Source organism: Aspergillus ambiguus (assembly GCF_047715705.1).
Source record: "Aspergillus ambiguus strain CBS 117.58 unplaced genomic scaffold BDV59scaffold_69, whole genome shotgun sequence".
NCBI classification, from domain to species: Eukaryota; Fungi; Ascomycota; class Eurotiomycetes; order Eurotiales; family Aspergillaceae; genus Aspergillus; species Aspergillus ambiguus.
This window is the reverse complement of record NW_027395582.1, coordinates 50,620-76,683: the sequence shown is the minus strand read 5'-3', so window position 1 is coordinate 76,683 and position 26,064 is coordinate 50,620. Positions and strand designations below refer to the sequence as shown.

At 52.3% G+C, this 26,064-nt stretch overlaps 7 protein-coding genes across 7 annotated transcripts; 4 read left to right on the top strand and 3 right to left on the bottom strand.

The window, feature by feature from the left end:
- Positions 1-7: 7 nt before the first annotated feature.
- BDV59DRAFT_211607 (ABC transporter ATP-binding protein) lies at positions 8-4,195 on the top strand (the record flags this gene model as incomplete). The annotated part of the gene is made up of 5 exons (XM_073695840.1): positions 8-390; positions 437-1,100; positions 1,157-3,077; positions 3,133-3,255; positions 3,306-4,195. The coding sequence occupies 5 exons, from the start codon at positions 8-10 to the stop codon at positions 4,193-4,195; spliced, it is 3,981 nt and encodes a 1,326-aa protein (XP_073542735.1).
- Positions 4,064-5,418, bottom strand: BDV59DRAFT_189649 (dienelactone hydrolase family protein). The gene is made up of 3 exons (XM_073691631.1): positions 4,999-5,418; positions 4,840-4,921; positions 4,064-4,780 (listed from the first exon to the last, which is right to left on the bottom strand). The coding sequence occupies exons 1-3, from the start codon at positions 5,237-5,239 to the stop codon at positions 4,264-4,266; spliced, it is 840 nt and encodes a 279-aa protein (XP_073542734.1). The 5' UTR covers positions 5,240-5,418; the 3' UTR covers positions 4,064-4,263.
- Positions 5,419-6,506: 1,088 nt separating this feature from the next.
- On the top strand, positions 6,507-13,815 carry BDV59DRAFT_196861 (uncharacterized protein; the record flags this gene model as incomplete). The annotated part of the gene is made up of 8 exons (XM_073692789.1): positions 6,507-6,620; positions 6,682-7,886; positions 8,566-9,701; positions 9,755-10,446; positions 10,498-11,522; positions 11,682-11,743; positions 11,980-12,601; positions 12,663-13,815. The coding sequence occupies 8 exons, from the start codon at positions 6,507-6,509 to the stop codon at positions 13,813-13,815; spliced, it is 6,009 nt and encodes a 2,002-aa protein (XP_073542733.1).
- Positions 13,816-14,032: 217 nt separating this feature from the next.
- Positions 14,033-14,505, bottom strand: BDV59DRAFT_206504 (huntingtin-interacting protein K; the record flags this gene model as incomplete). The annotated part of the gene is made up of 2 exons (XM_073694808.1): positions 14,033-14,143; positions 14,200-14,505. 2 exons carry the CDS (start codon positions 14,503-14,505, stop codon positions 14,033-14,035), a joined length of 417 nt encoding a protein of 138 aa, XP_073542732.1.
- A 158-nt stretch (positions 14,506-14,663) lies between these two features.
- Positions 14,664-16,663, top strand: BDV59DRAFT_151942 (3-deoxy-7-phosphoheptulonate synthase class II). Its single transcript, XM_073687368.1, has 6 exons — positions 14,664-14,839; positions 14,890-14,999; positions 15,056-15,119; positions 15,180-15,272; positions 15,325-15,376; positions 15,433-16,663. Exons 1-6 carry the CDS (start codon positions 14,815-14,817, stop codon positions 16,499-16,501), a joined length of 1,413 nt encoding a protein of 470 aa, XP_073542731.1. The 5' UTR covers positions 14,664-14,814; the 3' UTR covers positions 16,502-16,663.
- Positions 16,663-21,590, bottom strand: BDV59DRAFT_151969 (uncharacterized protein). The gene is made up of 2 exons (XM_073687369.1): positions 17,458-21,590; positions 16,663-17,398 (listed from the first exon to the last, which is right to left on the bottom strand). Exons 1-2 carry the CDS (start codon positions 21,360-21,362, stop codon positions 16,825-16,827), a joined length of 4,479 nt encoding a protein of 1,492 aa, XP_073542730.1. The 5' UTR covers positions 21,363-21,590; the 3' UTR covers positions 16,663-16,824.
- Positions 21,591-24,021: 2,431 nt separating this feature from the next.
- On the top strand, positions 24,022-25,843 carry BDV59DRAFT_211602 (general substrate transporter; the record flags this gene model as incomplete). The annotated part of the gene is made up of 4 exons (XM_073695839.1): positions 24,022-24,078; positions 24,157-24,963; positions 25,027-25,671; positions 25,727-25,843. The coding sequence occupies 4 exons, from the start codon at positions 24,022-24,024 to the stop codon at positions 25,841-25,843; spliced, it is 1,626 nt and encodes a 541-aa protein (XP_073542729.1).
- Positions 25,844-26,064: the final 221 nt, after the last annotated feature.

Sequence of the window (26,064 nt, the reverse complement as noted above, 5' to 3'; positions counted from 1 at the left end):
TACCTGGATGACCCTTTTTAACTTCACCCAAAAGAAGCATATCCCGACACTGGCATTCGCTATTCTCTTCGCCTTCATTGCGAGCTTGGCAACCCCTGCTCTGGCCCTCATACTCGGCGATATCTTCAATGCGTTCACGCTTTTCGGAGGAGGAGCGATATCCTCTCAAGAGCTGTCCCGGACGACATCCAAGTTCTGTATCGCTCTCGCGGGTGTTGGCGCCGCTGGCTGGTTCTTCCATGGGTTCTACTTCATCACCTTTGTGATATTTGGGGAGCTCCAGGTCGCGACTGCTCGATGTGAACTCTTCAATGGGCTTTTGGAAAAGGATCAGGAATGGTTCGAAACACTACAGAGTGGCTCAAAAACCTTTTCATCAAGTATCCAAGGGTGAGTTCTCACAGATATCCCACCTATTTGCATCTGACCTCCACAGAAATCTCCATGAGTTGCAAATGGCGACGTCCCAGCCTCTAGGTCTAGTGTTGCATTACTCATTTCGCACGACAAACTCCCTCGGCCTAGCATTCTTTACTTCTTGGAAGCTCTCGCTTGTAACTATGGCAGGAATCCCGGTTTCTTCTGCTATTGTTTCGTTTCTTTCCACAAGGATGAAGCCCAGTGTTGAGGCACAGCAGGAGGAACTGTCAAGAGCGTCAAAGATCGTCAACAGCACTACATCTGCCATTGATACGGTGAAATATCTCAACGGGCAAGCGATCGAAGCACAAAGCTTTTCCAACGCCATCAAAAAGGCGGCATCTCAATACCTCAGGCATGCACGTCTTAATGCTTTACAGATCTCGATTGTCAGACTGATGATGTTTGGAATGTTTGTCCAAGGGTTTTGGTATGGGAGTGCTTTAGCACGGTCAGGCCGACTCTCCTCGGGAGAAGTCTTAAGGACCTTTTGGGCCTGTCTGTCTGCGGCCCAGTCGATCGAACTGGTGCTACCGCAGATCATCTTATTGGAAAAGGGGAAACTCGCATCTTCTTTGTTAGCAAGTATCCTGAATTCTGATCTGGAGAACAAAGCTGCAGCTGAGATGAAAGGTGTATCATATCCTCGCTACTGCGAAGGAGACGTTGAAGTGAAAAACGTAAGAGAGCACAAGCATGCTCGTTACCTTACCTCTGCTAACGGATTCACGTCTAGTTATCATTTGCGTATGCAACTCAACCAGATGAAATGCGACTCAACGCGGCGAATCTCTTTTTCCCTGCGGGAGAGACCACCTTCGTTATCGGCAAAAGCGGCTCTGGCAAAAGTACTCTCGGGCAGCTCCTTGCGCGATTCTATTTACCCACGTCAGGGGAGATCCTAATAGACGGGAAGTTGATCCAAAATCTAAACGTAGACTGGATTAGAAACAACATCACCGTCGTTGAGCAACGCAGCGTCCTGTTCAACGAAACAATCCTAATGAACATCGCCTTCGGTCGGCGCGAGTACGATCAGATACGAAAGGAGGACGTACAAGAATGCATAGAGCTCGTCATGTTGCAAAGTGTCATTGACAACATGCCACATGGGATCAACACCTGCGTTGGCCACGGCGGCAACTTCCTCAGCGGAGGACAAAGGCAGAGAATCGCGATCGCGCGAGCAAAATTGAGAGACACACCGATCCTGATTTTAGATGAGCCGACGAGTGCTTTGGACAGCACGAATCGGCTTGAGGTCATAAGAGCTATCCGACGCTGGCGTAAAGGGAAGACCACGATTATCATCACTCATGACATGTCCCAGATCCTGCCTCGCGATTTTGTCTACATCTTAGAACAAGGCTCCGTTGTCCACTCTGGCTATAGAAATCATCTAGTTAAAAGACCGGGAACTGAAAAGTACTTTTCGTCTCACGAAAAGGACAACTCGAGCCGCCGTGGACGCGTGGAAGCGAATCTCGCCGAGACTGGAACATGGCTATGCACTGATTCGTCTTCCTCAAGTTCGACCGAAAGCCTACATGAATTCATGGCCAGGAAAGAGCTTAATTCAAGGACGGAAAGCCACCCGAGGCGTGGCGTGTTTCCTAGCGATCGTGGTCGTGTAAACCCTCCCAGACTGGATAGGCAAAACAACGCACGAGCTGGAGACACAGCCATCAACTTCCCTGGCATTCCAATGGATGACCTTAGTATTCTCCAAAGGAATCGCTCAGGAACCAAGTCCCGTCGCTCGGTACACGAATACCGCCTATCAATGAGCCACACACCCTATCGCATAAAACCGAACAAATACCGTCTACCACCTTTACGGAGGAAAATGAAGTCGCGCCAGCTGTCAAAAACACGCCACTCTACGTCTCTGGGACAGATCATGTCAACGGTTATGCCAAGTCTCACTACGACGCAACGTGTCTGTCTCCTCTTCGGATGTATATGCACGCTGGCACATGCATGTGCGACTCCAGTGTTCTCATATTGCTTGTCACAACTGCTGCAAACTTTCTACGATACGCATTTGAGTCCTGTGAAATGGGCCTTGGTGGTTCTGGGGGTGTCAATAGGGGATGGTATAGTCTCCTACTTCATGCACTATTACTTGGAGCTATGTGGCCAGGCCTGGGTCGACTTTCTCCGCAAGCAGGCCTTTTGTCGGGTCCTAGACCAGCCCAAGAAGTGGTTTGAAGAGGACGAGAATGGCCCTGCCAATATTACCACTTGTTTTGGTCAGGATGCGGAGGAGATGAGAAATCTGGTTGGTCGGTTTGGCGGATTTGCTCTATTAGCCGTCGCAATTAGTGTCCTGGCTATTGCGTGGAGCTTGGTTATATGTTGGAAACTCACACTCATTGCTTTATCCTGCAGCCCTGTCATCTATGTGATTACGAGGGGCTTTGATGGGACTACCGGATTGTGGGAGAGACGATGCAATGAGGCAGCAACAGTTGCATCAGAGATATTCGTCGAAACTTTCTCGGAAATACGCACAGTCAGAATGTTGACTCTCGAGCCGTTCTTCCACAAGAAGTATTTGAAAGCTGCAGCTACCTGTACCGCTGCAGGACTCAGGAAGGCATTTTACACCGGGTTTCTCTTCGGTCTCGTCGAATCCATGATTATGTTTATAAGCGGTATGTTGGTACTGCAGAAGATCTCCGCCCTTTTTGCACTAACCAGAGCATACAGCATTGATATTCTACTATGGAGCCGTCCTAGTGTCGTCGGGACAATTCAAAGTGCGAGACATCATGACGGCGTTTTCAATGCTCCTATTCAGCATTGGGTACGCGAGCATAGTTCTTTCATGGAGTGAGGACTCCAATATATATACTTCAGAAGATGCACTAATGTCATTTCAGTTCCTCAGATCAGCACATCGCGGGACATGGGATCTCGGCTCTTACGGCTTGCTAATCTCCCAGAAGGATCTTCACACGAGCACATCGGAACTGCGGTAGTTTCAAAAATTGCTCCCATAAACATCACCAGCTTGGACTTCCGGTATCCGTCGCGTCCCGATGCGTTTGTGTTGAAGGATGTTTCGATCGACATTCCAGAGGGCTCCTCCACAGCCATCGTGGGACGATCTGGCTCAGGCAAATCTACCATTGCATCGCTGCTACTTGGTCTCTACGAAGTCCCTCCGTCGACAGGCAAGGTACCCAGAATATTGCTTAACAAGGTGGATATCAGGCAATTGCACACCCCTACTCTTCGCTCCTCCATATCTCTTGTCTCGCAGCAGCCTACCATATTCCCCGGTACGATCCATGCCAATATATGCTACGGGCTCGACGAAGGATCACCAATGAGGTCGTCATACAATGTACGCTGTGCAGCTGAGGCAGCGGGCCTCGATGAATTCATTTCGTCCCTTCCGCAGGATTACCAAACTGTTATCGGGGATGGGGGGGTTGGTTTATCAGGCGGCCAGGCCCAGCGGCTGGTGATTGCGCGGGCTCTTGTACGGCGACCGCAGATGTTAATCCTGGACGAGGCGACCTCTGCACTTGATCCGGCCAGTGCAGACGTCATTCGATCTACGGTGCAGCGGCTCGTGGCGGCTCAACTAGGGTTGACCGTCATTATTCTTACTCATGCAAAGGAGATGATGGAGATTGCAGATAACGTTGTTGTCTTAGAGCAGGGCTGCGTCGTAGCGGAGGGCCCGTATACTTCACTCTGCGGGGAGATTGGGGGAGGGTTGCAGACATTATTTGAGGAAAATGAGGATACTTCGGGCGATTAAAAAGCTCAAGACATGCAAACAATATGGGGCAAGTCAACGTCACATTTCGTTTCGAAACGAAAGCCTGGTTAGAACGAAGTTTTTGCAAACTGACGGTTGAACCAATCCAACGCCTGATCCTCCGCCTCAGTCGCTTGTCTGTCGACTTGTAGCAGCTTGGTATCGGCTCTCACGCAGAATCCATGACCAACACCATAATACACCTTCAGCTCACCCAAGCCGTCCTTTCCGTCGAGGATAGTTTTGATCTGAGCGACCTGAGGGGGCTTGACGGCGCTGTCATGTTCGCCCATGGCGAAGCTCACGGGGATCTTGATCTTTTCGATGTCTTGAGGGATCTCCAGCATGCTGGGGTGTCCGGTAAAGCCGGCATTGATCAGAGGCTTACCATCGACCTCGGCACCGTGCGCCAGAAACACGGTGTGCTTTCCGCCCCAGCAGAAACCCGCGGCTCCGATGGGAAGCTGGGCGCCTTCCTTCTGGCGGACCGCGGCGAAGAATGACTCCACGACGGGCCATGACTTGGACGGGCGATTGTAGTACAAGAATGGGACAAAGGCGGAGACGGCACAGGCAATATGATAACTAATAGTGGGAGGATAAGTACATGGCCATCTGCCGGTCTTGAGGGACTGGATGCTTACGGTTTGGTCAGCCAGGCGGAGAGGGTATCGGTTTTAAAGAGCGAGCGCATGGTGTCCACCACCCACGCAGGGGCAGCATGTCCTGGACGCAGCCTCGTGAGTATGATCCAACTATATGCTGAATACTTCCAAACTAGGTATAGGAAACCGAATGCATACCTCCCATGAACTCAGGCAGATACACCTTATAGTTCGATTTCTCGGCATAGTGATCGGCCAGAATGCGGTTGTTGACGAACTCCCATCCAAAGGCATCGGGAATGATGATGACGATGCCCCTCACGGCGTCTGCTCCTCCGGATGGTTCTGCCACGTAGACGTCTAGACCGTGCAGCTGGGTAACCTGGCCTTTGGGGGTACCGTCATGCACATGGCCACTGAAGCAGTCTGGACAAGACATTATGATGGGAGGGGTTGTTGAGTATGTGGGAGATGATTGGAGATGATTGGAGATGACTTGTTTATAGAGAGGACAATTTAGGATGGATGCTAAGCTTTCTGAGAGATGGAGACGGAAGAAGGCGTGGGAGGTGTTATTATGCTTTGCACTGTGGGAAGGTTGGACGGAGTTGACGGCCTATCTCCGTCATGGAGGCCTTAAGTCCGAACGGAAGAGAGAATTCATCTTCGTGACGATCAGGACGATCCGTAGAGAGGATAATGCTTATGGGGGTAGAGTGCGAAGATGGGAACAGAGTATACAAATGCAGTGGAGGAATATAGGATGAGACAGGAGTATGGAGGTGTATAGGAAATAAGCAATATCCATGTCATGTTGGTGGACCCGGTCAAGCCTTCTGGCTGATGATAGACAATAGACTTTATGAATAGGGTTCAATATTGATTTAATATTTATTCACAGAGTTAAACTATTATGATTTAATGCCTAATTTAATTTTCTCTACTTTATACTTTTGGTGATGAATCTTTAAGTTACTTAAGTTATGCACAGTGATGACATAAGACAGCCCTCGTGCCTTTTGTGCCTGTTCTAAAAATAACAAATCGGATTCGTTTCTTTTTGTCTTCATTTCTTCTCACACACTCTCTCTCTGCCTCCCTTCTCAGTCTACATCTCCTTCCATTTGACGACTGACTGACCCCCACGGAAAAGGGGCTCGGGAATTCTTCCAGAATCCCCTGGTCGTCATAACAAAGAAGGCCCAGCATTCCAGCCGGTCCCAGGGATCTTTCCGCCCAGCCACGTCGCTCCCAGACGATCATCCTCCGACGGACCCATCGGCCATGATTGTTTGAATCTGGATGGAGCTGCTGATTAGTTGACACGAACTCACTCCCGGCTACTGTTTAGCCGCTTCTTCGTTTTGTTCATTCTCTACGGACAGCTTCGTACATTCGCTACCGCTTACCCTTGCCATGGGCCTTGCTCTGCTCCTTCCAGCCTGCATGCATATATATCCAATCGTTCTCCTGCAACTCATGCCACTCTGATCGTCGCCGAGACCCTCCTCGGCCTGGCCACCTCATCCGCCTTTTCCGCTGATCTCCAGGCTGACGTTTTCCAACCTCTTGTCGAGCTTGGTTCCTTTTCTCCCCTATCATTTATAACCTCCCATCTGACCTCGAGATCCAAATAACTATCGGGCGTCCTCTCTCTGCTGCATGTTCCCGACATAACGATCGACTGGCGCCCGGGATCGACCAAGATGTATCTCCCCCAGGATCTCCACCAGTTCGATACCCGTCAGAACAATAATTCGACCGACTCGAAGAATAAGGACCCAGGGCCGGGACAAAAGAAAACGAATGTCTTCATTGTTGTAGGTTATTCTCTTTTTCGTGGGATGGCATCGCCTTCTCGTTACTGACGCTTCCCTCCAGGTTGCCGCGGTGATTGTTTTCACCTTTGGCGTCCTCCTATTATCCTACTTCGCCTTACGCACTCTCCGCCGAATGAACTGTCGGCCGAAATACATCCCCGGGAAATTCTTGAAGGAAAAGTGGAATCGATGGGGAGGAGCATCATACGGCCAAGTCCCCAACGAAAGCACCGCCAACCGCAACGACCATGGAACCTCTTCCAGCACCCCGGCGGAGGAAGGGTCGGAGATGAATACTAATGCCACCGTCCACCGCGAAACTTCCGTACGTTCGGTGATCACGTTGCCTGCGTACTCCCCCAGTCCCAAGCCGACCGAGCAAGTGATCGCCCGGGAAGGCGAACGAGGTGGTATGGATGTCGTCGTGGAGTTCCCCGAGACCGCGGAGGAAGAGGAAGCTCGCCGGGAGGAATTGATGGAGTCCTTATACCAGATCCGTCAGGAGCGACGACGGGAAATCGCGGAACGGGAGGCTCGGCGCCGTGAGCGTCGAGAAGCCCGCGCCCAGGGCGATTTTGTCCGTTTGGAACAGCTGCGGCTGCAGAGTCGCGCTCGTGCGCGGAGTCGCTCGTCGGCCAACGGCAGCACGTCAAACATGGGCTCTACCGTGGCCCTTGCTGAGCATCAATCTCGGGGTCGCGACAGACGGATATCCAGTGTGAGCTACGCAGAGCTGGGATATGTCCGACATGATGGATCTCGCATGCGCGTGAGCTCAACCGATTCGGACCGTCACCCGCTCCTGTCCGATGCCGGCGCCGTGAGCACCGACAATCCCAACCGTTCCTCGACCGCGACCTTAACGAATATACACTCCCGTGGCGAGTCCTATTCATCAGTTCAGTCTGCCGCCAGCGGAGTTTCAGAGACGGATGGTCTGACGCGCGTGCGTTCTGACGCACCTTCCGCCCACTCGGCTGGTCCATCCTTGTCAGAACCCGAGGAGGGAGACGTTGGTGCGCATCATATCCCTCCTCCTAGTTACGACAATCTGGACTGGGGCGAGGCCCCGCCGTATGAAAGTCCAGTCGCCGATCGAGGGGAACAGGTGCCTCGTCTACGTGAACTGACAGCCCTGCCTACGATCCATGTCGATGCGGCCAGCCCCATTAGCAATGCTCCACCTTCTCCGACGATTCCTCAACATGCAGATCATGACGCTTCGTCCCGATGGGCTAGCAATCCTTCCTCAACGTCACCATCCTCGTAAGCCATTCGTCTGGCCGTCCGAGCAGCGATGCATGATATCACGACATTTTCATTCTCCTGTCCTTGTTGACTTTTCTATTCGTGTGGCTTGAGGCCGCATTCGCTTACACTCTATCTGACTAGCGAGGCGTTTGGAGGCCCAGTGAAATTTGAATTTGTATGCATGTGTATAAAGAGGATTTATGGCTAGACTAGCAATTGAACATATCAACATAACATCCACTTCTCAAGGTACTGATAGAGTGTGGTTCCTGGGAGTTAAGGTACCCGAGCAGGAAGCGGAAGGCGGTCAGCTCTACCTTGCCCGCAACGTAAACAAATCAATAACAACCCCAACCTCCTCGTTATTTCCCTCCCACCAACTCCCACCATCCCACGCTTCTCTTTTCCCAGTGTACTTTGTACTCGTGCTGCTTTGGATCTGTTCTGTTACCTACCCTATCGCTGAGCCCTCATCCATCCGACCTCTTGTGCCGACTGTCCATTGCAGTACTTCGGAACCGCAGTGGCCGACGCGCATCAAACCGTCCCCGAATTCCTCCCGACTCCTACACAACACCGCACAATCAACAACATTAATGTCACGGGGGATCTGATCCGAACGACCCATATCCCTCCCTGCATTGATACGTCTCGCGCCATTCCTCAATATGTCGCGCGACGTCACGGGAAATAGCTTCGCGTCCTTCGGCTCAGACTTTGACCCAGAACACGAAGCTCTCGCGTCGACACGAGAAATCGAAGGCAGCCCCAGACTCCCAGCAATGAAGACCAACGCCAGGAAACAAAACCACAATTCCGATCAGGAAGACCCCGATTACGCCATTAATTCCTCCATGTTGGAGCGCTACTTCCCCGAGTTCTCTCAGATCGGCACGTCCGAGGAAGAAGGCGACCACGGCGACGACGAGTTCTCGATCGAGCTCGGACGCGGCCCTACGAAACCCACGCGTCGTCTGGATGACTCTCGCAACTCCTACATCAGCGTTGAAAACAGCGTCCGCTCCTCGTCGCCCGCGGTACGCCTCGACTACCCGACATCCAACACCCCCCCGAAATCCGCCATGCGCAACACGTCACGACGCGCCGTCAGCGAAAATCTCCGCAAGGATGCTCAGCTGAGACAGGCGAGTCTGGCCCACAAGGAGAATATCGATCCCCATTCCAAACCCAACCGCAGAGACCAGCGAAGAACACTGTCCGAGATGCACGCCAAGGTCCGCGACTCTTATGATGGCTCCTTCCTCGGCGACGAGCGACCCGCCGCCGCTGCCAACAACACGCGTGCCACTCGCTTCGGTAACGCCAACTTGCATCATCAGGTGGTCGATGCCGTTGAGAGGGCGTCGCAGGAAGCGTATGCCAGGGAAATGCGGAGGGGCAAGTCCTCCCGCAACGTTAGTGCCGCGGGGGACACAGGCACGCAGCAGTCATTCCTTCTTCCGGATCTGCCTAATCTGTCTGAATTGGTGTCCGGTGTGTACGAGGATGGTACGCCGGTGTTCTCGCGCCAGAACAGAGCGCGTGCGACGCGATTCGTTTCCCCGCCGCATGATACTGCTGACGTGTCGGTGACGCGTGAGCATATGCCTCTTGATGCCGTGCCAATCCCGGAGGATGAGAAAGCGCTGTTTGTGTCTTTGAGACTGCTCCAGGACAAGGTCTCGGAGCTAGAAAGGGGAAAGGCTGATGCTGAGAGGAAGATCGAAGAAATCAAACACGAGAATGCGACATTGAGGTCTGGGAAAACTCGCAAGGATAAGCACGGGCGTACCAAATATGAGGAGCGTGATAGCTATCGGGAAAACCAGAGTGAGTATCTTATCCCATTTTCTGCCATATCGTGGCCATGCTGACTCTCCTAGAATTCATAGATGATAATCTCGCTCTGCAGAACCAACTGGATATCTATGAGCGCAAGGCACATATCCAGGAGGCAGCGCTGAAGAAGCTGAACCGCGAACGTGATATGGCCGTTTCTCAGTTAGGGGTCGCATACCTTGAAACGCAGGACCTTAAAGCCGAGAACCAAGATCTTCGCGCCGAGATCGCAGAACTGAAAGCCCAACTGACGAAGCTAGCTTCGTTACCTTCCAAAAACAGGGAAGATACGTTGGAATCCGAGCAAAGTTCTGCAACCGAGGGGAGTACTCAAGACAGCCGAACCAATACTCGCCGAACTGGCAATACGAGCCGTGAAACGAGAGAGCTTACCAAGAAGCGTTCGCGTTCTAAGTGCGGCCGCCGGGAGGACAGCCGAGCAATGGTCTCAAACCAAGTTGATCGCGAGATCTCTCGACTCGAGAAAGAGCGAGCGGAAGAGGAACTGTTCTCGATAGATTTACCGCGCTCAAAGGGTCCTTCGACATTGAGATCGGAAAAACCCGAGCCTCGGTCACAAACTAGGAAGTCGAACACAGGCAAGCAGCGTGTTAAGAGGGTCGTTGTGGAGGAAGTTGACGTTACTGAGCCTGTCGAATCCACAGCTGAAGCTACTGGAAATACGAGGAAGTCTTCTGGGTCTGAGAAGGACGTGACATTGCTGAGCTTTGTCGATGTAAGTTGCATGTTTTGCCGCCCGATGCGGTGCTTGTACTGATTAGAACAGGAACATGAAATTGCCCAGCTTCGAAAGACACTGGAGGAAGAGCGCTTATCCCGGAAGCGACGTGTATCCAACACTACCAGAGATAACACTGCAATTGAGCCCGAGAACTCCACACGCAGGAGCACTACTAAGATGGCTCTGCCTCGGAAATCTTCCCTCAAGGAGACGAAAGAAATCCCCAGTCGGCCTGCGTCTGCAATGGGTGATTTGACTACTACTTCTAAAACCAACGCCTCGGAGAACGACGAAAGCTTGTCCGTGCCTATTGTACGTCAGAGACGGCATTCGGACCACTCTGCGACGTCTCGGCGCCGGCGCAACGCGGTGGAAGACATGACATCCGCATTCATTCTGCCCGACATCACCCTTCACCATGCGGATGCCGTCGCTGAAGACCCGAGTCGACTGCCGGAATCAGCTCAGCGTGCCCTCGACAGCGCAACGCAACATAACGGCAAAAACTGTACGGTGTGCAAGCGTTCGGTTCCGGGAGGCACTTGTGACCACACCCGGGAGAATGTCAAGGTTCCGAAACCCGTTCCTGTCTCGGAACGTATGCCGGAACCTTCTTCTTACAATGAAGATCCCACGTTACGCCCCGCCCAACCCCCGGCGGTTGCTCTTGCGAGTGTTCTCAAGGCTTTGGAGGATGAACTGTCACATCTGAAGATGCAGCTTGTGACCTACCAAGGGGTATATAATAAGTTGGATGCCTCTCTGAGCAAGAGACAAAGAAAGTCTCTCGGTGCTAAGATTGAGAAGATCTTGAAGAGCGTCGACATGAAAGCGGACCAGATCTACGCGTTGTACGATGTTCTCGAGGGTCAGAAGCAGAACGGCCATGAGATGACCGAACAGGAGATGGAGATGACTCTCCAATCGATTGGGATCGATGCGGGAGCGAACCGAACTGCCGACGTGACGGCGACTACAGACAGGTCTTCGCAGAAGAAGGCGGAGTACGAGGATGATGACGAGGACCTTCCCTGGGAGGGGATCGAGAGCACGATGGACATGACCGGCCGGTCTGGAGGCAGCCAGCGCCATTGACTATTGCGGAGAATGATTGTATGGTAATTCTGGTTGTCTTTCTTCTTTCTGTTTGGATGTGAACATTCGCGACTGGTTTGCATTGGTGTATACATAGGATTGATCATGTTAGTGTGGCTTGGATATGGTAATAGGAGCATCCATTGTGTTTTTCCTGAAGTCCGATATACCCGAGATCCACTCGAGCACAGGCCAAGTTCGGCCTTCTTTTCCCCAAACTCTTCGTTTCTCCTCTTTTCGGCATACACTTCGCCACTGCTTATTCTCCTTCCCTCTCTCCGTCTTGCTTTCTTCTGCCCTTAACCCCATTCTGGCAGAATCCCCTCTTGTTGATGCCGTTCTCTCAGCAACCGGATATACAACCAAGTCGTATGCATCATGGCGGCACCATCTCTCCCGAGGTAAATCGTCACGCGCACGGAACGCCCCGAGATCGCGATCACTATGGCGACACCGACGGCGACAGTGTCGACACCGCCATTTACGAAGGGGACTCGGGGCCTTGTCGTACCCTAGCTCCCGCGCCGGTTATCAGCGGCAACCACAGGCCGCTTTCCGTCAATACGCCCAGCGACAGCGACAGCGACGATGACGAGACCAGCGACGATGAGGGCGCGCCCGAGTCTGCCAGCGAAAAGCCCGTAACGTGGGCCTCCCTACCGAAGAAAGGCCAACTGGCCATCCTGACGTTTGCCCGCTTGTCGGAACCTCTTACGCAGACTTCCCTGCAGGCGTACATGTTCTACCAGCTCCGGTCGTTCAACCCATCGCTGCCTGATTCAACGATTTCCGCGCAGGCCGGCATCTTACAGGGATGCTTTACCGCGGCGCAGTTCCTGACGGCGGTCTGGTGGGGGCGACTGGCCGATGCGGAGTGGATGGGTCGCAAGCGCGTGTTGATGATCGGGCTGTTAGGCACGTGTCTTTCGTGTTTGGGATTTGGGTTCTCCCGGTCGTTTGCTGTTGCCGTGGTGTTTAGGACCTTTGGGGGTATTCTGAATAGCAATGTTGGGGTGATGCGAACGATGATTGCGGAGATCATCCAGGAGAAGAAGTGAGTGTGTGCGGTGAGGGGGGTGCCAACGGAGTCGAATATGGCTAATTGCGTGTGCTAGATATCAATCTCGGGCCTTCTTGCTACTGCCGATGTGCTTCAACATTGGCGTCATCATCGGTCCGGTTCTTGGTGGGATGCTGGCCGATCCGATCAAAAATTATCCGCATCTCTTTGGGCCTGGGTCGGTCTTTGGAGGGGAGGACGGTGTAGGTTGGATGCAGCGCTGGCCGTTTGCACTGCCTAACCTCCTCAGCGCGATTTTCATCTTCGCGTCGTTGATGGCCGTCTTCCTCGGACTGGAGGAGACGCATGAAGTAGCCCGGTACCGACACGACTGGGGTCGCAAGCTGGGCCGAGTACTGGCCAAGAACCTCTCGCGACGGCGTGTGCCGCGGTACTACCGGCCGCTGATCAGCGATGCGGACGATGAGTCTCTGTATATCGACAGCAGCGTCGGAAGCCGGTCTCTGCCACCGAGTCCGGCCCGCGTGCGCGCTCGTCCGCATCACAAACGTCCTTCGTTCCGCCAGGTCTGGACGACCAACGTTCTCCTGACTCTCCTGGCGCACTTCCTGCTGGCGTTCCACACGAGCGCCTTCAACGCCATGACGTTCGTCTTCCTGTCTGCTCCGCGCGCCCCCGAAGGCAGCCAGCACGGGATACATTTCGGCGGCGGACTGGGCTTGCCTTCGTCGCGGGTGGGACTTGCGACGGCGATTATCGGCGTCATTGGGCTCCCGTTGCAGATCCTGGTGTATCCGCAGGTACAGTCGCGTCTGGGGACTCTCACGTCGTTCCGGACTTTCTTGCCCTTCTCGCCGATGGCGTACGCGCTGATGCCGTTCCTGGTGCTGATCCCGCGGTATCCGTGGCTGGTGTGGCCGGCGTTCACCGTCGTCGTCGGTCTCCAGGTCATCTCGCGGGCGTTCTCGTTGCCGGCGGCCATTATCCTGGTCAATAACAGCGTGACGGATGCGTCGGTGCTGGGTACCATTCACGGCGTGGCGCAGAGCATATCGAGTGGCGCGCGCACGCTGGGCCCGTTCATCGGCGGCTGGGGCTTGGGACTGGGGTTCAAGGAGAACCTTGTCGGTGGGATTTGGTGGTTCCTTGCGTTGGAAGCGTTGGTGGGCTGGCTTCTTTTGTGGAGGATATACGAAGGTGGAGGGATTGAGAAGCGCCCTGAGCCGACGGAAGACGAGGAGGAGTAAGGGGAGTCGGACCGCAGGTAAAATGTTATATATCTAGACCCCGCACATTGATCTGGATGCCTGGGACGTTGATCCACGCTATGAGTATTATGAGATACGGTTTTTGATGATGGACTGCATTTGTCGATAGAGGTTTTAGGAAAGAAATTGCATTGTTTCGTGACATTCATTAGAGCCGGTAGTGTTCATGCTTTATCCACAGCGGTCGTATAGTTAACTAAACTCCCACCGAAGGGGTGATGAACGCCCTGATGGCCTTCCTTGCATCGCCCTCGTGCAACCTGAGGAGCTCCGTCGCTTTGATCTTGTTGAGGTCCAGCTGGTCGACCTACGTGCTGTCAGAAACCCGGATCTACTGACGTCTACCAGGGTATGGCAGCGTACCAACAGATTGACGTCCTCCGACGAAACCTTGACGGCTTTCTTCACCACTTCCGCCTGTTTCTTCTGCGCCTCGCCTGCCGGCTTCTTCGAGCTGCCCTGACCTGCTGCGATCTCCAGCCGACTCATCGCCTTCCCCAGCGCCTCCTGGTCGGTGGAAGACGGCGGCTTGGCGACTGTGTCAGCGGCAATCTCCGTTGTGTTGAGGGAGGAGAGGGCGGCGGCAGCCTTGCGATCCTCGGCATTGGCGGGAAGATGCTGCTCGACCACGTCGGGGTCGGGGGCAGCAGAGGGGATGGAGTCCGACATGATGTGGTGGAGGGTGTTGAAGTTGATGTTGAAGCAACGAGAAGCAATGAGGTCACCCCTCCTGCCCGATCGGGTATAGTCGGTGACTCAGGCCGCAAATAACCGTTTTGAGCTTCTTTTGCTTTTCTCCTCCTTTTTCCTCGTTTGTTTTCTTCAATGGACTTTTCTTCCACCTCATCCCTCCACTGACTGTCTCCAATCCCCTCCTGCGAGTCCCGTCCAGCCTCATCTCGCTCGTTCGTCTCCTCTGGCCTCTACTTGGCTATCTCCCGCGTCCACTAGCCATCCCCACGTCGATCCATCCCCACTATGACGGCCGACTGGGCTCCTGGCTGTGAGCATCTACTTCGCAACCCCCCCTGTGCCACGCACTGACATGTTCAGCCTGGGCTTCTAAACCCATTAAACAGGATGTTCCGTACAAAGACAACGAGGGTGTCCGAGCGGCGCTCGCGAAGCTACAGACCCTTCCCCCGTTGGTGACTACTCAAGAAGTACGTATACATTCAGCTCCACCAACGTCCCCGGAACAACCACTGAAGCCCGGCAGATCGTCAGCTTGAAAAAGAGCCTGAAAAATGTCGCCTTGGGCAAGGCATTCGTCCTCCAGGGGGGTACTAAATACCCCATCTCCCAGCGTGATATAGCCCTAACTGACTCATACCGTCCAACAGGAGACTGCGCCGAACTATTCGACTACTGCAACCAAGACATGATTGAAGCCAAGGTCAAGCTTCTGCTTCAGATGAGCTTGGTATTGATCTGGGGTAATTTCGAGCCGACATCTCATGAATGCTCACATCTGACAAGCCATTCCAGGCGCCAATCGACCTGTCGTCCGCATTGCCCGAATAGCAGGCCAATTCGCCAAGTCTGTCTCTCTTCGCGCCCAATCCCCTTCCTCAACACCACTGACAACATGCGCAGGCCGCGCTCAAGCCCGATGGAAGTAGTCAACGGTGTTGAGATACCCTCCTTCCGAGGAGACAACATCAACGGGTTCGCCGCCGACCCCGAATCCCGCCGACCCGATCCCTCGCGGCTGGTCTCTGCCTACTTCCACTCTGCCGCAACGCTCAACTACATCCGCGCCTCTCTCTCCTCCGGCCTAGCGGATCTACACTCACCGTTGGACTGGGGCCTTGGCCATGTCATCACGCCCTCGATCAAGGAGAAATACGAACAGATCGTCGGCCGAGTGAAAGATGCGCTGCGCTTCATGCACACCGTCGGCATCGACACCGACCGCGGCGTCGAAACCGTCGAGATCTACACAAGCCACGAGGGTCTCTCCCTCGAATACGAGCAAAGCCTCACCCGGCTCCTCAAAACCCCATCGCCCACCCGCCCCTCCGACCCAACACCGTCATCCACGCAACCCCCGCGGGCCAGCTACTTCGCGACCTCGGCGCACTTCCTCTGGATCGGCGACCGCACGCGGCAACTCGACGGCGCCCACGTCGAGTTCTTCCGCGGCATCGCAAACCCCATCGGCATCAAAATCGGCCCCAGCATGGCCCCGGACGAACTCGTCCGCATCCTCGACGTCGTCAACCCCTCGCGTGAGATAGGCAAGGTGACGCTGATCTCGCGCTACGGCGCAAAGAAGATCGCCGCTCATCTGCCCGCCCAGATCGCCGCCGTGCAGGCCTCCGGCCACATCCCCGTCTGGCAGTGCGACCCCATGCACGGCAACACCCAGTCAACCCCCACCGGCGTCAAGACCCGCCACTTCAGTGACATCCTCTCCGAGCTGCACCAGGCCCTGGAGATCCATCGTGCTGCGGGCTCCTTCCTCGGAGGCATGCACCTCGAACTCACCGGGGAGGCTGTCACCGAGTGTGTCGGCGGCGCTGGCGGTCTGACTGAGGAAGGCCTGAGTGAGCGGTACACGACCTTCTGTGACCCACGACTGAACGAGAAACAGGCCCTGGAGCTAGCTTTCCTGGTTGCTGGTTTCTATCGCGACATGGATGAGGCTGATGCGGTTCTCTAGAGTGGCTTATCATGAATTCAGGGCATGGGAAATGTTGCCGGCGTATGCGGGATAAAAAATATTTTGTGGTAGGACTTCCTTTCGGGTGATATATGATATACTTTCGGCTATCTACATCAAAGATAATATACATCTATAGGTTCATGGTAGAGTGGTCATTCATGACTGATACTCTCAATATTATATAGTCTGTGGTCAGCATCATTTAACCCAAGTTGAACTCCTAAACCATAAACAAGGGGTATGTACAAAACAAAAGCGCACAGTCAACGCCTAGTACAAATGTGGCAGAATCCAAAGTAACAACAATAAAAGCGCGCACATTACTCGATGAGCGGGCTTCCGATCCTTGGTTTGAACGCCAAACTCTTCCGTCGTGCAGCTTCCAATCTGGCACGCAAAGGCTGTGACGGTTCTGGCCGCTGGCTTGGAGTCGAAAAGAGGCCTTGCCGGATTTGCTTTGCCGGACAGGTCTGCTGCACGAGACGGGACCGTTGTGACAGATAGAACGGCGTTGCGGGGGACATTCCGATCTTATCTAGGTTGGCGAAATCGTACGCCGATGATCCAGGCGTCTTCGGGGTTTGGCAGTATCCTTGGTCTCCTTCGGTGTGACCGGGGTGGAACTTTCTGGAAGATTCAGGAGTGGTAGAAGAGCTGGATTCCTCTCGCGGTGGAGGCGTGAGTCGCATGAAGTTCTCCATGGTGTCCCAGTCCGCACCCGAGCGGCGGCCGCTGGCAGATGGGGATGAGACTGTCGTCTTCACCAGGGTACCATTGACATTGCTGAGAGCGCGGGGTTCCATACTCTTGCGGCGCTTTGCACCGCCTCGTGGAATGATCGTGCTGTCCACTGCGTAGTGCGTCTCATCGAGCCACTTGTTTTCTCGCTCGCAGCTGTATCCGGGTTAGCGTACAGGAAAGCATTTACTGGTGCATCAAGGGTGGTTGCGTACTCTAGAACCCAGCCGACACCAACACACTTCACGACCCCCCTGGCTTGCCGAACCTTTTCTAGGGTTCGAACACCGCCGTCTTTGTAAACAACATGGGTGATGCCAATTCTACCCTCCTTGGGTTCGTGCTCCTCCAGCGGGCACAAACTCGCACGGGGGTTCCATCCCCAGTTCTTCACGCATCTGGCTCCCATTTGGTTGAGTAACTCGACAAAGATGCCGCTGGCGTCTTCTCCCTCCGTAGTATGAACATCTACATATACAACAGCACCCCGCAGGACTTGCCCGCAGGCGTTAATGTTCCTCCCTGGCGTCTTGGATGGGCTGGGAGAGCGAGAAGTCGCCCTGATAGGACGTGTATGCTGGGATCCGCTCCTCCTTATGCGAGAGTTATCTCCGGGCTGTAATCTTGGGGTTGCGACTCGCTGAGGTCGAGGTGAAGGCGAAGGAGCAGGGCTTTGCTGCCTGGACGCAATAATATTGCGAATTCTCGGTGAAGACCGCACGGGTGATGTCATTGAAAGGGAGCGACCTCTTTTCCGGGGCATCTTTAACGGTGAAAGCTGGCCCTCCGGCTTTAGAGGCACCTTTGACACCGTATGGAATGTACGCATCTGATTGTCCAGGCTCTTCGCGGGAGTAGTTGGTGCTGGCAAAAGAATATTTTGGTTTTCCTTCTCCTCCTCGGAGGGTACCTCGTGGAGAGAGGGCGGGTGGTTCACTGGACTGTTCCCCTTGCTTGACGAGGCTGGGGTATGTTCCATACCCCCTTCGAAAATGTCCACCTGGGGATCACTGAATATCTCGAACAAAGGCGGTCTGCTGGGTTGCTCATTTTCCTGCATATCGTTTTGGATCGAGCCTGGCTCTGCGTGCTGGTCTTCAAATATCTTTGGCCCATCATCTTCAGGCTGGTCGTTTTGCGCAGGAGAATCGACTGAAAAAGGTGGTTGTTCCAATGTAAGAGCAGGGTAAGTCACTTCACTGGTAGCAGTGAAAACATCGCTAGGTCTCTTGAGGTTCCCAACAAGGGAAAACATCCCTCTTTTGCGTGGGCGGGATTTTTGGGACTTGTCTGGGCTGCTAGCTTTCCACCCGTTCAGTTGTTCCGCCAACAGTGTGAACCGTGGGCCACTGCTACGCCGTCTCTCTCGCTGGTCTTGGATCGTAGTTTCTGGCAGAGGAGATGGTTCATAGTCCAAATGAGTAGTGGACGACACTGAATTTTCGGCCTCAGATTCTGCGTCGTCGATAAGCGAGACCATGTGTTCTTCTGGATCACGGTATTCGGTTGACCTTGGCGGGGATGGTGCAGGCGGGAGGCAATATTGTAGTTTTTGCGATGCTATACTGTCCCTTCTTTCTTGGACCTCATAGGGCTCAATGGCTTGAGGCTCCGACGCACCGTAGTTGGTCTGATCGGACACTCGGACTGTGTCTTCGGCCGTAATGCCGCAGATTGAGCTAGAACGGTTTTTTCCCATCTGTAAACGACGGTCACCGTCTGCTGACCCTTCGTGATCTTTCTTTTGCGGGGTTATCACAAGAGCTGCAGGGGTCGCAGAGACATCAGTGAAGGGGTCTTCAAGCCCATCTGCCAAGGATTGACTAAATGGGGAACCAGGTGGTGTCTTTGCATCTTCAAAGTCTAGGTTGGGTTCCGGACCATTGAGGTGTTCCTCACGTAGGAGATGTGGAGATACCTGCTGCTCAATGTCGACATGCAGTGCGACGGCTGAAGCATCATGCCCTTCGAAAATAGTATCCTCGGGTTCAGTGTCCATGGTCTCAACGTTTTCCGTAGCCTCGTGATTATCTTCCGTTGTCTGAGGGATGTCTTCAGGCACAGCATACACTTCGTCGTCCACATAATCAGTGTCCGGTTCAACAGGTGGTGCATTTCCTTCAATCACATCCACTTCCTCTTGAATATTCATGTCTTCATCGGTTGCAATTCGACTTTCTCGACCGTCCCTCTCATATCCATGATGATCACAGTTATCATCCACATCCTTAAGTTCAATCGGGTCCGATTGAGCGGTCTCGGTGGCAGGATGATTTCTCTCTTCATCAAACTCCTCGACATGCTCAGGTTGATCATCAACCACACCAGTTTCTTGCGTTTCAAACAGAGTATTATCAATTTCGGCAAATATATCATGGTCATATTGCTCGTTCCTGGGTGTAGGGTCCTCGCAATTTGGCCCATTATCTTCTTCCGCAGCGCTCTGAACGTCCGAATTTTCATCAAATTCACTTTGCTCGTGACACTCAACACTTTCAAGGCGTGACTCCTGAGTAGCATCGATATCCACCTTACCAGGAACATCTTTCTGAGGGGTTGCGGATTGAGGGATTGAGGGCAATGGACAGGACTTTCCAAGAAGAGAACTCTTGAATGGAGAAGCAATCTTCTTAGCAGGGCTCATCAGAAGGCTCCGAGACTTGAAAGGCGTGGAGTCATCTGTATTCTGTACGAAGGAAGAACCGAAGATACCCTTCTTGGGTGAAGACTTCAAAGGGGAATTCGGTCCAGGTGCAATAGTTGGTTGCGGCATTGTCTTATCATCGTGGAAAGTTAAGCCACCCAGTCGTGGAGTTGTTCCTAGGTTTGCTTTCTTCGGGGATGACTTCAATGGCGAATCTTGAATTGGCGTAAAGTCCGGTTGGGCAATTGGTTTTGCAATATCCCGGAGAGCAATCCCAGCCCGCCTAGGAGTCTCCTTAATGGTATAGTTGAAGGGCGAAGGTGTCGGTCGGCGTGCCGGGCTGGACATGAATGCGGTATCGTTGAAATCAATCGAGCGCCGGGGACGAGGGACTGGCTGCCCATTCTCGTCTACATTCTTCGGTGACTGGATGGAGGCGAAGTTTATTCTTTTCACGGGAGAGCCTAATCCGGTGTTTTCTGATCCGTGTTTCTGGGGCGACTGTACAACAAGCTTGATGGGGCTCTTGTTGTTGCTCAATTCATCATCTTCTCCATCTGAGCTGACATAAGAAGATAACGACTTGGCGACCTGGGTTGCCTTCTTAGGTGACAAGGGTTTCGTCGCGTTCTTCCCGGTCCCCGCAGGCTTGCGACCTCTGGCTGGAGCGGAAGTCGTATTACGAGAAGGTTTAGCAGCAAGTCCTTCTTGTCGTCCTGACGCAGGTCCCCTTCTCCTGCCAGCAGGAGGACATGGTTCGGCCATTTCTTCGGCGTCCGATAAGTCCTGGAACGTGACCTTCTTCTTCTTCGCTGGCCCGCGCAAAAGATTAGATTTCATGACCGTGGAGTTTGTCGTGATAATGACCTCCTTATGGCCACTTTTCGCCGAAGCCGCGTCAGCACCCGCTTTACCCCTTGTGTTCAGCGAGGTCTCTTTTTCCAGTGTGCTTTTGGCGGCCTTATTCGTAGACCCTTTGGGTCGACCCCGGGGCCTGGGACCCGGTTGTGGCTTTGGGACCTCCTCTTCCTTGGAGATCTGCTTTGTCTTGGGTCTTCCTGGTTGTTTCTTTGGAACTTCTTCCACCTGAGCCAATTCATCCTCGTCGCTGTCATCGTCTACTGCAGCGGAACTGGGGGCTGCAACCTTGCGACCTCGTCCAGTAACCGTAGATGATGCTGTAGGAGGCCGCCCCCGTGGTTTTGGTTTTGTGACCTTTGGCCTCTGCTCGATCACACCGATCTCATCGTCTGTTTCTTCCTCAGTGTCACGATCGATGGTTGGTGTAGGCGTTGATCGCGCGCTTCTCTTTGATTGACTCGAAGCTCCCGCCTTCGTTGTTCTTGTTCTCGAAGCCGGTTTAGTGACCCCGCTCGTCGCAGATCTCGCTGTCGTCGTCTTTGCTGTCGTTCGTTTCGTCGTGCGGGAGGCCCGCTTCGGGGAAGAATCAGCAGGAATTACTGCTGCCCGAGCCATTGTCCGTTATATTAACTGGGCTAATCGGGGTTTCCCCGCGCTGATGTAAGGAATGAGAGCAGTCGGCAAGTTCGGAGATTTGCTGTCGTTTGTCGCGGCGTTGCGAGGGACCATTCAATAGTGATAAGATTGCACTTCGACAATCATTGTGCGCCGCCGGTCAAGAAAGTATCGACAATATTAAAAGGTCCTGCCTGTCGTCAAGGGTGTCCGTCGGAAGCAGGGGAGGGTGTCGGTGGTGGATGAGACGAGAATCGTTCGCCTCATGTTTGTGCCGTTTCTTGTTTGGGACATCATGTGATGGTCTCCCTGACAACGCCCAGACCCACCTTCCTGTTGTAGACAGTTGCACGTGTCACGCAGAAGATCACGTGATTCTTATACAACGCCCGCATGGAACAGTTATCGATTCGCTAGTGTCTCCTTCTGTCATTCCCCAAGAACAAAGTTCACTCGTCGATTGTCGAATTTTCTGTTTGAAATTTTCGAGCCATAGTATTTTACGACAAAGATAATTTGTCCTTGATAAAGCCAGTGCGAACGATCCATGCGTCACAGGGTTACCGCACAATTCCTTTCCCAGGCGATGAACATCAAAGAGAAGGGAAATATATGTATATATATATATTGAGAAAAATTAAGTTTGGAATCCCCTAGATATTCTATGACCTTAATACCAGTATCTACGACAATCTCGATTTCGAATCAAGGAACACGAAGGTTATGGCGTTGCATATGAATGATGTGGCAATCGGCAACTATTTCAGCTTGGGAGTGCCCCTTTTGCTCGGTATAGAGGCGGACGGGCTCGTAAAGAACACTACCATTAATACCAGCTTTCAAGGTTTCTCAAGGCGCAAAACTACTCGCTTTGCGTGCTTCATTCTGACACGCTACGAACAAATGAAAGGGAGAAGAAGAGGACACCACTTTGGTATTGTGGCCAAAATACAGTAGACTGGTAGGAAGATTCCATGCAATGTCCCTTTCTCCCTCCCCGAGGCTTGATGCGATCAGCCTACTCCATGTGATAGAGCTGCAGATGACCCTGTTTTTTCATCCACCAATAGTAGAAGCAGAGCACAGCAGTGAAAGGCCATCGCGCTTTATTGTCTGCCGAGAGGAACTGAGGCAGACGAATAGTCACTACGCTAGAACAACTTATGCAGGAAAGCCTTGCTGACAACACCTTTCAAAGACCCGCGTTGTGCAAAATACCTGCTCTCATCGAGTAATTTATCCTTCATTTATCAACATGGAGCTGTTCCTACCACGACGGTCAACAGAGTGAGCCTTGTCCACCGAGCAACCATCCCGCAACCCGAAATCTCAAAAACAAATGTCCAAGTGGCTGATCGAGTCTCAAGTCTGTTGATATGGTACGCTAACTTCTCTAGTTAGCGCATTGACTCATGAACTTTCATGGAGATACAATACGCCCAATGGGTCTCACTTTCTAGCAGCTAAGGGGCACTATTGATAAGAAGCTTTCCGGTCCTCCTTCTTGCGATGGAGCCATATCAATTGCGTTAGATGTTGACGAGAATTCCAGGCGCCCATAAGAGGCAGGCTTGTAAACTGTAACTTATTTCAATATATTATGACATGGCTCTGGTTCAGCATCAATGTCAATCCATTAGATGGCTTTCCAGAAACGATAATGACCTTAAATGGATAACAAAGGGGACAACCGCAGGATTACGAGCCTGTTGTAGTTTGAGATAAAGTCTATTGCTCATCTGAGTCACATATCCCAATTGCCTTCATATAGAAAGCCAAAATATAAAGGCTGTCTCATACTACGCCGTGGGAGCCTTGGATGCCTTCGTCTATAGTGTAGATCAATTACCGAGTACGGTTCGGACCCTCCAACCGAAAAAAAGGGTGCTAGCGGCTATACCCAGGCGGAACACGGCCTCACCACCCGTGTCGATTATAGACAGGTCTGATTTCTAGAATTCCGGGGACTCCACACGTCACTAAACATATTACTTAAGGGTACTAGAACAGTGTGAGATACATGAGATTTGCATCTCCAAATGTCTCAGCTTATGGTATGATCCCTGGAACCCTGGGATGGTCAAAAACCATCATAAGTTTTTGCCAGTTGTCCAAGTAGTTTGGGGCATAAGGTCACTCCCGGGCTCAGCCAGCATTCTCACTGCTTCAATAAAGCAAGATACGATGGGGCCATGAAGTAAGGAACGTGAACGCCGAAACGTCAATTACTAGTATTCCGTGCATGCTAGCTGGGGTTTCCGGGATCGATCCTTCGGCTCCAGGCCTCTCAGCAGTCATCACATCACCTGCTTCCGCTCTGACTCTCCCATCTGGGATCTGAAAATGATTCGACTCCTTCACGTTGCCGGACTCCGTTTGAAACCAGGGTTTGTAACAGTCGGCGTGGACATCGGTTCGGCGTGTCACAACCTGCCAAGAACCTGATCGGCAGTGATACTACAATAAGGGCCCAAGATTCCTGACGCAAAGTCCGTTACGTTTCGGGTTAGACTAGTTTCTACAGTGCCTACGCCGGAGTATAGTTGGATGCTTGTTTGTTCTTAATGAGCCCTACTGCTCCAGTGATTCTCTCTTTGGATACAGTCACTGCACTGAAACTGATTGTCGTATATTTCCAAGTTCTGAAGGCAAAACATACATGACGATGAATGAGGAGACCAAAGAGAACGCACAATCTCCTTCATTGGAGCATTTTGTATGTGTGCAATCTCCAAAAAGAAGGATTGTCATCAACTCATGAGATCTTGCTAAATGAAGCCTGTTATCATTATAGGAAATTACGGATGTTCGTGCTGTGGCAGGCAGCGGAGCTTTCAACGAAGCTTTGATAAAAGAACCTCCTAGCCTAGGCCATCCAACTACCATTCTCTTGTTCATGTGCCTAATGGTTGGCTTTTGCTGCCAAACGATGAACGGTTTTGATGGCTCGCTATTCAGCGGTCTTCTCGCGAACACTATCTTCCTTGACCATTTCCACGGCAGAAATGCCGGCATATGGGCCGGGCTCGTCTCTGCAATGTACCAGATTGGTGGTGTCTGTGCTCTTCCATTTGTTGGTCCTGCCATCGATACTTGGGGACGTCGAGTTGGCATGTTCCTAGGGAGTTTCGTGATTGTTGTGGGAACAATCGTATGCGGCACCACAATTACAAATGCAAGTGTCGGTCAGTTCATGGGTGGGCGTTTTTTATTAGGTTTTGGAGTGTCCATTGCTGCAGCTGCCGGCCCCATATATGTCGTCGAGACAACCCATCCAGCCTACCGTGGTGTGGTGACCGGTTACTGCAACACGTTCTGGTTTATTGGTTCAATCCTTTCCTCAGGCTCGGTTCGCGGTTCTATTACTCTCGACAACAACAACTCCTGGCAGATCCCTGTTTGGCTGCAGTTGGTCTTTGCTGGCGTGATCATTGCATTTTGCTGGATGATTCCTGAGTCACCCCGCTGGCTTTATGTTCATGGTAAGAAGGAGAAGGCAATTAACGTCATATCAAAATGGCATGGCTATGGGGATCGCGATTCCCTATGGGTCAAACTGCAGATTGCAGAATATGAGGCGCACTTAAATATGGATGGCTCTGTAAGTTCGGCTTAGTTTAGAAACACGGTTCTATTTTGTGTCAAATACTAACACGTTCCACAGGACAAAAGATTCTGGGACTACCGCAGCTTATTCAACCGCCGAAGCAGTATCTACCGTCTTGCATGCAATTGTGTCTTTGTCATCTTCGCCCAGTGGGCTGGGAATGGGGTCTTAACATACTATCTGGTCCCAGCCTTGAATGGTGCTGGCTTCACATCGGATGTGACGCAAGCTAACATTAACCTGGGTTATTCTTGCTTCCAATTTTTCTTCGCCCTTTGTGGGGCTGCCTTGATCGACAAACTCGGACGGCGCCCATTGATGCTCTCTGGTATGGCAGGCTGCTGCGCTGTTTGGATCGCGGTCCTGGCTGCCTCCAGCCAGGTCCGTGATGCCAACGGCGACCTTAACCATGCTGCATCCAATGCAACACTTGGCTTTATATTTATCTTCGGTGGCATCTTCTCCTTTTGCATCACCCCCCTGCAAGCTCTATATCCCGTTGAAGTCCTATCTTACGAGATGCGCGCCAAAGGAATGGCTTTCTCCTCACTCGCTGTCAACGCTGCCGGTCTCCTTAATCAATTTGCTTGGCCAGTCTCACTCGATGACATTGGTTGGAAAACCTATATTGTGTTCGTCGTCTGGGATGCAATCCAATTCACCATTATGTATTTCCTCCTTCCAGAAACCAAAAACAGAACGGTACGTCATCGCACCAATTCCCTTGTATTCCCTTACCACATCTAATTATTTGTAGCTCGAGGAGCTCGACCAAATCTTTGAGGCTCGCAACCCTGTGAAGGAAGCTAAGAAAGTTACTACTGTTGCAGTTGATCATAGCAACAATGTGGTAGCTATAAAAGACGAAGCGTAAAGAAGCGAAGTAAGGAACTATATTTTGCCTTTGTGTGTTTGACAATGCTATTTTGTACATTAAATGTGTCTAGGATCATATACCTTTATGGTAAGTATGTTTTATTACCGGTGGTATATCAGGCCTACCTATTTTTTGTGGTATATGTAGATTCAGAACTATCTGCGTACGTAAACACTGCAACCGTTGTTTTTGTTGCGTATATATGACATTTTGGCCGT

Excerpts from the sequence above, each read along its gene's own strand:
- BDV59DRAFT_189649 (XM_073691631.1), bottom strand. The coding sequence starts at position 5,239 with ATGTCTTGTCCAGACTGCTTCAGTGGCCATGTGCATGACGGTACCCCC. Across the intron at positions 4,922-4,998 it reads TCTGCCTGAGTTCATGGGAG|GACATGCTGCCCCTGCGTGG; the intron begins GTATGCATTCGG and ends GGCTGCGTCCAG. Across the intron at positions 4,781-4,839 it reads TCCGCCTGGCTGACCAAACC|TTATCATATTGCCTGTGCCG; the intron begins GTAAGCATCCAG and ends TCCCACTATTAG.
- BDV59DRAFT_151969 (XM_073687369.1), bottom strand. The coding sequence starts at position 21,362 with ATGGCTCGGGCAGCAGTAATTCCTGCTGATTCTTCCCCGAAGCGGGCC. Across the intron at positions 17,399-17,457 it reads GGTGTCGGCTGGGTTCTAGA|CTGCGAGCGAGAAAACAAGT; the intron begins GTACGCAACCAC and ends ACCCGGATACAG.
- BDV59DRAFT_151942 (XM_073687368.1), top strand. The coding sequence starts at position 14,815 with ATGACGGCCGACTGGGCTCCTGGCT. Across the intron at positions 15,273-15,324 it reads GAGCTTGGTATTGATCTGGG|GCGCCAATCGACCTGTCGTC; the intron begins GTAATTTCGAGC and ends AAGCCATTCCAG. Across the intron at positions 15,377-15,432 it reads ATAGCAGGCCAATTCGCCAA|GCCGCGCTCAAGCCCGATGG; the intron begins GTCTGTCTCTCT and ends CAACATGCGCAG.